This window comes from Lepeophtheirus salmonis, chromosome 2, assembly GCF_016086655.4.
Source record: "Lepeophtheirus salmonis chromosome 2, UVic_Lsal_1.4, whole genome shotgun sequence".
Classification (NCBI taxonomy): domain Eukaryota; kingdom Metazoa; phylum Arthropoda; class Copepoda; order Siphonostomatoida; family Caligidae; genus Lepeophtheirus; species Lepeophtheirus salmonis.
The window spans coordinates 37724555-37733881 of record NC_052132.2 but is presented as its reverse complement, the minus strand read 5'-3'; the positions used below and the strand labels follow the sequence as shown (position 1 = coordinate 37733881).

Genomic DNA, 9327 nt, shown 5'->3' with positions numbered 1-9327 from the left:
ATTTAAATAATATATGCGTGTAGTAATAACTAATAAGAAACAAACCATGGCTCTAATTTGAAAAAAAGAATGCAGGATTGTTTTTGTCAACTATATTTTTTCTCTCGTCAACCGTCGCAGCATTAAAGAATTCCCCTTGCTATTGATCAGTATTATCAGTCATCACTCTATATTCATATTTGATCTCTATGGGGCAAATAAATATAACACAGTAACTAAGTCTCCTGTATTAATGTTATATTTTATTAACAGCGTAGCTATATATATTTGTAATTCCATTCTGCATTATAATTGCGTAGCTGATACATTCACCAGAGATGACTTTAAAAATAATGAAACAAATGAATTGGTATATATAATATAAATCTATATTTATTCATTTAGCTTATTTTGTACTATTTTTAATTAAATAGTTTTTTATTCTTTCACATGTTATAAAATACATTGATGATGTCATAACAATGAGAAAAACAAAGATACAATACACATAAAGAATAATTATTCACGAATATAATAGAACACTAATTTTGCAGTCTGAATGTAAGGAAATAGGAATTGTTAATATTAGTCCAATGAAATTTCAATGATCGGAGGGGATATTTTTTTTGAAGGTTTCTCATCCAAAACGATTATAGAATTATCATCCTGCTCTTCAACAACTTTTTTCTTCTCAGAGCAAAGCAACTCCTTATCCGTACTATAACAAAGATTGAAAAACGTCGTAGAATGACAAAAAATAAAAAAATTATGAATTATGACTTACGTATCACTAGACTCCATATTGGAGTTCAATTTTTTTAAGCGTGCGGCTTCAATCTGATATTGTTGTCTCTCCTTTTGACTAAGTTGATGCCACTTGTCAACAAGCATTCTGGATAATTCGCCCGTCGAAAGTCTTGAAAGAAAAAGATAACACATTTTAGTTTATAATTAACTATATATATATTTTTTTCTAATTACCCAGATGATACAAATTTTGGTCTCTGCTTTTTTGCCCATAGCATAAATGCATTTAATGGCTTGCGATTTTTCTTTTCTTCGGGCGGCGGCAGTGTTTTAGTGGTAGCTGCAGATTTAGAAGGCCCTTCAATATCCCCGTGAATGGGAATAAGATCTGGCATAGCATTAGACACCTTCTTATTTGTAAAACTCCTCTGAATAATTGCCACTGGCGGAGGTTTCAGTGAAGCGGGCTGCTGCGATTCGGGACTTGGTTTGCCTTTTTTTAACCCAGTTTTTAAATCATAGACAAACTTCTTTTTCAAGTCAATGGGTAAACCCTTTAATTTAGATGTAAATTCATCAAAAAGACCAGATCTCAGAGTTAACAACTCTTTTTTAACTTTTTCCTGATCTTGTACCTTTTTCTTTAAATCCTGTATTAAAATGGTTGCATAATCAATAACTTGAACTCGATTATACATGAGGGAAGCATCATGCTCCGGCAGCATACTTCTCCTAAGCTTATAGAATAATTGTATATACTCTTGGCGCTGTTCTTCAGTCAGAGCCTCTTTCTTAACTTTTCTTCTGCATCTCATAAGTCTAGACTTCAAAATACTTGGCTGCAATAGAGGTGAAGAATGTCTTTCAGCTAGTGTAATATATTCCTCCATCCATTTTCTGGCATTAATCACGTCTTTGCACATGACAATATGCTTAGGAAAAGATGGATGGTAGAACTGAACTCTATCACTACCAATGGAGTTTTTAAACACTTTAAGATTTTCTTGATTAGGAATATCAATATCAATTACACATTTGAATTTAGCATCAATTTGTCCTGTTACAATTATGCCATAGTCTGAGTTAGGTAAGTTCCTATAATTTGGTATTTCATTATTTGTAGAAGTTTCCTTTAAAATATCTGATTGTAACTTGCTACCATTCTTCTCTTCTTCAATTACTGAGATTTCTTCAATAGTTTTTTCTTTGGAAACAACTGAGGGGACCGATCCCATGATGGGTCTATGAGAAAAACGTCTTCGTTTCTTACGACGTTCCCCAAATACAACTGCTGTATCTGCAACTAATTCAACTAAAGAAGTTATAATTTTTTCATTATTAATTCGATCAATTTCATCGTATTTTGTTGTCAGTTTTTGCTTCCTTCTACAGCCTGAGTTTGAGGTAGGAGTTTGGATCGTAGGAATAATTGTGATATCCTCTTCCTCCTCCTTTAACCCACAATCGATTTCAGACGATGTTTCAAATTCCTTGACTTCCTTTACTATATAGGGACCGATAAAAACGTGTTTTTTAAGGCAAGGGACAGCATAAATCCCAAATGAAGACGAACCAACGGAAGTTGCTTCGATAGGAATTCTTACAGTTGTATTCTCAGAGTTAGCTAAATCTGCAGCTTGCTTAATTATAATTGTCTTAAGTGATATGGAAGTTTCAGGACAAGGAACAGATTCCTCCCCGATAGGGACTCGTAAAGTACACCAATACTGATTTGAAGACGTTTGTGGTAACTTAATCTGCATAACAGCTATATCAGCTTGTACCACTGTCACTAAATTTTGACCTGGATCGAGTCTTTGGTTAGACAATTCTAAATTAACAACTGATGGCTCTTTTATGGATTTGTTATTCAAAGGAGTTGTTGTCTTGTCACCTTTTTTCTGTAGTATTCCAGTGATTTCCCACGCTATTCCACTACTGGTAAGAATAGCAAATTTCTGAGAATTACTTTCACACTTCTTTGTAGACATTAATTCCCGGGCGAAAATAGGTAAATTTGAAAGATCCGTAGTATGTTTTATCAAGTCCTTGACATTATTAGAGTTTTTCATATATGGAGGACTTGAGAATCTTGAGATAAAAAATACAAATTTGCCATTACGAGTGAAGTACCAAATCCTTACAATATTGTGAGTGAATACATAATGAAGTATATACCAATTAATGTATTGAACAGCTTTACTAGGCTTGAGTGTAAGGTCAATGACAGTCTTTTTGTCATCATGAGGTAATTTAAAAGATATCACGTCACCCTTAATCTCAGCTTCTGCTGACTCTTTGACTGTAACAAACTTGTGCGGCATTTTAAGCTTATAAGATGGATTGATGCACATGCCCTCCGTTCTAGCACATTGATCCTTACGTACTTTGTAAGTTTTATTACTTGTTTCTTTCTCAACATTATCATCGTTATCCTTTTCCTCATCGTCTAAACATATTAATGACACTAATTTAGAAGACCTTCGAGCCACGTTTCTAGATTTGCTTAAGTCGGGCGCATAGTCTAAAGGATTTTCAAACTTGAAGCAGGGACAGGAATGACGACAATGATACATACACCAGGGTTTAACAGAGATGTCGAGGTTTGATAGGTTAATTTTAGGTACAAGGACAGTACATTTACGGGAAACTCCATCTCGAATTCCATTCGAGATCATCTTGACAATATTTGGGTTCTCCTTTCCGGGAACCAATATAGTATCAAGATTAAAAACATCTTCTGATTTACTCATGAAATCTTGAGAAGCAGACTCAAGTGTCAAAGCGTCTGTATCCTGATACCTCGTGGGCATCTTACGTTCTCTTTTTTGTCGACCTGCAATCATAATAAGATCTCTCCCACCTGTTGTCACAACATTGGGTGGGGACTTATCCTGGAAATTTGTGTAAGCTGATGGTGATATTGCAACTTTACGAGAGGATGATAGTTTCTTTAGAGTTTCCTCACTACAATGACACCGAAACATACACTCGATCTTACAACAATGATTGGGCACGACAGGACTTCCCGATAAAGTTTCACAAATACATCCAAGTCGGCAAAAGTCTTTATCACAATCCTTTCGAATTCCATTCGTAACGTCAAATTCCACTAAATTAACACCAAGGGTCTTTAAAGCTCTTTTAACCTTTTTCAGATTTTTGACAACATGCTGATCTTTGTTCTCAATGGGTGTAGGAATATTACTTTCAGGAGTGCGAGTTCCGTCTGTTGCTGGAGTTGAAACCTCCATTAGAGTATATGCATTTCGACAAAAACAATCTTCAATATCACAAATTTCGTAGCCTGTCAATGTCTTACTATTCCTTTCTTTTAGAGCAGTTCTAAATTCAGCAGATGTCACAGGGCAACCTTCTGGATCTGGTAAGGGGTTGACGAAGGAAGAAGTAGAGTCTAAAAGCTTATTAAATATTTTGCATGACTCATTGGCACTCTTAGTAGTAGTATTTTCTCTCTCATTTTCTTCTTCATCGTCACTTAAAAAAAGTCGATCTTCGGATTCATCCAAGTCATTATGTTGTTGACTTTTAGAACCATCTTCAGAGGTTGTTGTTGTAGGATCGTTCTCCTCCTCTGTTTTCTTAGGGACAGATTGTAGCATTTTATCGTAAACATGATCTACGATGGATTTCTTTCTCAAAACTTCCTTAAGATCAACCTTATCCGATTCATTTTTCTTCATTTTCTTCCATGTGCGTATATCTATTTTTGGTTTCTTTTTTGGAGAATAGATAGCACCCACTGCAAAGGAAGTGAACTCTTCATCCATATAAAATGGTATAAAATCCAAGGAGGATTGTGACCTTGCAAGTCTAGATTTGATATCTGGAACTGGAATAACTTTGAGCGAATCATTTTCCTTGTTTCTGCTTCCTCCAATGGCTATGACTCGTCCATGTTCTTTGACGAAAAGACTTGGTTTTCCATAAGAAACATTTCTTCCGGACAGTAACTTAGCATCACTAGAAAGAACACTTTGACAGTCTTTACCTAGACTAGAGAGAGGAACCATTCCTTTTCGTCTGTTGATATACACTACACTATTATATTCCGGTTGTTGAATGTACTTATCATGTGAAAACGGACGAAGTATGAGTTGAGCATCAATCTCTTTGAAATCCAAACCTGAAAGAAAGGATGTCATATATGTATATATCAATCCTAATCATCATAAAAAAGTTAAAAGTACATAATTCTGACATACCATAAGGTTTAGGTTTCATTTTAATTCCCGACTTGGGGCCCCGCTTTCTTTTTACAGTTGAAGTGGGCGGCCTGTCTGGTCTTGGATACATTTTTTCAACGGCAGCATGACCATACTTCCGAATATCCTCTTCCAGTTTCACCCTTTTCTCACTCAGAGTCTTGGGTTTTTTACTTCTTTTAGCCCCAGGCATGTTCAAGTCATCATGCTGCTCGCTCATTTCCATTTTCCGTTTGATTCCTAGGCCTAAGTTCAAGCCCACGTCTGTAGGCAGGATCTGAAATAGAATTTGAAGTTTGTTATTGAATGGGAGCTTGAGTCAGGGCGGCGGCTTCCTCACCTCATCTTGGGGCAAGGGCATCCCTGTCGTTTTTTCAGAAATGCACTGTGCCGCAGCACTTTGCGGCACAACATATGAAGTTCTCAGATCTTTGTCACACAGAGCCGAGTCCAGGACTTGACTAGAAAAGACGGATCGATCCTCTGTCTTCTCCACATCCCTCATGCTGCAATCCGCCCCAGAGTCACACATTTCAGGCTCTTTCCCTTCAACGCAACTCTTCTTTGGTGCAAGTGGACCACCCGGCATTCAAAATGGCTCTTGACTCGAGTGTCCGTCCAGGGGCGAGGACTTTATGGGAAGTAGACGTGGACGTGAGCGCAGTCAACACACAACACACCACACAGAAGGAAAGTAAGAAACTGAGGCCAAGACCTCAAGTCACGCTCACTAATTGAAACTGAAAGTATTCCATACATTAAAAGTCCGATCTTGATAATATGAACATCCTTCAAATCTCTAAGAACATTTCAGTCTCTACAATATTCTAGAGTCTCACAGAGTCGCCCCTTCTCAATTCTAAAAGAAACCACAATATATATATTATAATAACCCCATTCCCGTGAACACTCTGTGTCTCAATAAGTAGTAACACTAAAGGAAAAGAAGAAAAGGAGGGAGAGAATTTTTTTCTCGAATTTCTCTCTTCGTTTATTGGCTCCTCCTTATTAAATACCAATAGCAGTGCTTCTTTTTTTCAGCAAGTACCAGCTGAGGAATCCCACTGCTCCCTTACTCTCATTTCAATATGTTCTCTACATCCTTCTGGTACCCTTGTTTAAAATATCTAGCAAAGAACGGCCATCTTGTATTCTTACTATGAATACTGATTAACTAAGTCTAATCCTCACATTTCATCATTTTCATTGAGGGTTTTCATGAAACGTCAGCATTGTTGATATTGCCCATTTTGGGGCCCCAACAACCAAGTTTTATAAAAAATGAAAACACTTTATTCATTAATATTAATTAGGGAAGATAGTCGACTACTTATTAAATGTCAAATTGGACCAGCAAATAAAACGACTTAATCCTTACAGTCTGTCAAAAATATTTATCTCTCTTGCATAGTTTTATTATATACCTGACCCTAAAATATGTTATTGAATCGTTATACATTCTTACTTCCAAATTGTAGATAAAAATGGAAAGATTTCTCTAATTATCCTACTTTTTTCCTCTCTAATCGATCAAAAAAATAGTATATATATAAATGTACACATTTAGACATTTAATAGGGATTTTTAAATTACATATTACTTTGATTCAATACAACTGTTAAGTTTTTTTTATTCTTAAGGATATTTGATGGAGTTTAATCAAGAATTACGACAAATTTGTAAATTTTATTTAGTAAAAATATCAACTTTGACCCTCCAAAATGGCGTCAACTTCAATTATATTGCAATTTATGACGCCAGTGAAAACATTTTATACTAGTCTTTAGGAGAAGTAGTACATAAGTGTCCAACAAAAAGGTGCTGTAATTCAGTAATAAACTCGTATTCTTATTTAATTTGAAAAATGAGATTAACTTACATATACAGACACTATTACAGTACTACCCCCTTACCCCACAGAAAAAATGAAAACAGTAGTCCATTTTCGATTTATTTCAAAGGTAAACATATAATTTTATTGAGATAATAGTTATTACGCAGTTCCAACTTCTTAATAAAATACTACTAATATATACTCATGGATAAACAATTTAGACACTTTTATCCAAATAATGATTTTTAACACGAAAATACAAAGTAAATTAATTGTATTTCATTAGTGGAAACTAATTGCTCCAAATTAGTCTGACATTATACATTAAGATCTTCACTTCAAAGGAAAAAATAGGTTAATAATGACTAATGACATAGTATATTCTTTGTTATAGAACGTTTTCAAATTTGTTGCAACGTCAGCATTGTTGATGTCAGCCATCATCAGGACCTGTCAACCCAGTTTATGAGAACAAACCTCATTTTTCATTTTCATAACGTGTTAAGGAAAACAGTGAGAACTAATGCCGTGTATCTTGATTTCAAAATGGGATTGACAATTACAAAGACTTATAAGTTATAACCAGTGTTGAAAATTTGCTGTATTTTTTAGCTTGCCCGTTTTTTTGGAATTGGTAATTTGAAGAATGAATTTTCTTTCCCTTAGCAGTTGGCATTATTATTCAATTTCCGAGTATTGAACATCCTTTCCTAAATAGATTCAACCATGTTCCAAACCTGATTGATTATTCGTGTGTGCTCATAAAAGACGTAGCGTAACACTGATGATTTGTTGCGGAGTTATAATTGTAAGTCCTTGTTAGACTCAAAGTAGAATTGGGGAGCGACATAGGAGTAATTCTAACAAATGTCCTTGTTTACATCCTTTTTTTCTTCCTCTCTTGTCACAGCTGATTGTAGCTGATCTAATGAAACGTCATGAGTATTTTTTTTTCTCCTCCAAATCATTATTCATATTGTCAGGCTTACCATATTGATTTTTGGTTCCTTTTTTTTAACATGGCCATTATTCACTGGATCTTCATCACTGACTATAACCTTTACTGTCTATCAAAAATCTATCTGCCTATTTATTATGTATCAGACCCTGAAATGTATTAAAAATATATTATTACGACATTATACATTCTTACTAAGATTCTTATATATATTGTAGACAATAAATTATTATTACTTTGTAAGTATAAGATATTGTCCACCAATTGTCTTAATAGTCTTGTCTATAATAGTTTTCCTTAATATTAAATGAAAATTTGTCTCTTTTGTTCAAATATCCTAAGTATTTTGTTGTCAGCTGTGGATTCACTCATCTCACTTGATACGTCATGGCTATTTCATAACTTGTTTCTTTTGAAAAATAAACGAAGTATTAAGTTATGCAATACTTATGCTTCGTTTCCAAAAGGACAGGAATACAATTTCTTGTTGATTCCTTGTAGTCGTTGTATATTTATATATATATGTGACCGGCAAAGTATGAAAATCCAGCATTATATAGAATACCTAGGTAATGTATATAATGCCTGATAGTCTCCGGCAAACTATATAATAAATTATCTAGGTATTCTAAATAATGCTGAGGTCACATTTCGACGTAGTATATGATACATATAAGTTACAGACTGTAAATAACAATAAATCAAGAAATGTGCATAGGTACTTGTGCTTTGTGCGTGTTAACTTATTTCGATTACATACTTATCAAGCTGGTATGAACTAAAGCATTTGAATTGGACGGGCAAAGAGCGGATTACTTTCAAATATAATACTAATTTTTCAAAGCCTTAAGATCTAAATATATTCAAAGATGCAACAAGGGGGTTGAATAAATTGAAGTTTTTATATGGCCAACCTAGCTAGCAAAATTTTTTAATCGAAAGGTGTATATATGTGTGTAACATCAGAGTATCAGAATAGTTTTTTGCGAATAATATAATAACTAGTGCCATTCTAGCTTTTCCCTTTTCCGTATCAGTTTTGCTATCATTTTTTTTCGGAAAGGAATATCTATTTTTAAGGTTCATTATTTGTAATGCCTCATTTCTAATAAAGTTTTATAATCCCATCTCGTCAACATTTAATACTTTGCCTAAACAGTTAGTAGGCATATATATATAATACCTAAGAAAAGTATTAAAAATTCATTTATTATATAAATTGCTTGTTACAATTACGCATTATATACATTACCTAGGTATTCTATATAATGCCTAATTATACATATTGCCGGTTACATATATATATTGGCCATTTCATTATTTTTATAAATAAATTTTGGCTATCATATTGAAATACAATTGTATAACTACGCTTTTAATAAAATATTATATACAGTATCGAATAAAATACTATGAAGGATTTTAATATTAATAGGACTAATGATAGTCTGGGAGTACTTAAGAGATAAACAGCAGTTGGTAAAATGACTTATTTGGCTAATTACCAGTTGATTTGGAGCCTTTTTTCTATTTCTTTTTGTGTGGTAGGTTGCGTGATACCATATAAGTGACACCGAGTTCTG

The 9327-nt window shown here is 34.0% G+C and overlaps 1 protein-coding gene and 1 long non-coding RNA gene across 2 annotated transcripts; both read right to left on the bottom strand.

Moving 5' to 3' along the window:
- Window positions 1-346: 346 nt before the first annotated feature.
- LOC121113800 (uncharacterized) lies at window positions 347-5894 on the bottom strand. The gene is made up of 5 exons (XM_040707662.2): window positions 5293-5894; window positions 4953-5229; window positions 961-4873; window positions 764-895; window positions 347-697 (listed from the first exon to the last, which is right to left on the bottom strand). The coding sequence occupies exons 1-5, from the start codon at window positions 5539-5541 to the stop codon at window positions 565-567; spliced, it is 4704 nt and encodes a 1567-aa protein (XP_040563596.1). The 5' UTR covers window positions 5542-5894; the 3' UTR covers window positions 347-564.
- Window positions 5895-6890: 996 nt separating this feature from the next.
- On the bottom strand, window positions 6891-8113 carry LOC139904820 (uncharacterized). Its single transcript, XR_011779057.1, has 2 exons — window positions 7981-8113; window positions 6891-7893 (listed from the first exon to the last, which is right to left on the bottom strand). It is a non-coding gene; the product is annotated as an uncharacterized lncRNA (long non-coding RNA).
- Window positions 8114-9327: the final 1214 nt, after the last annotated feature.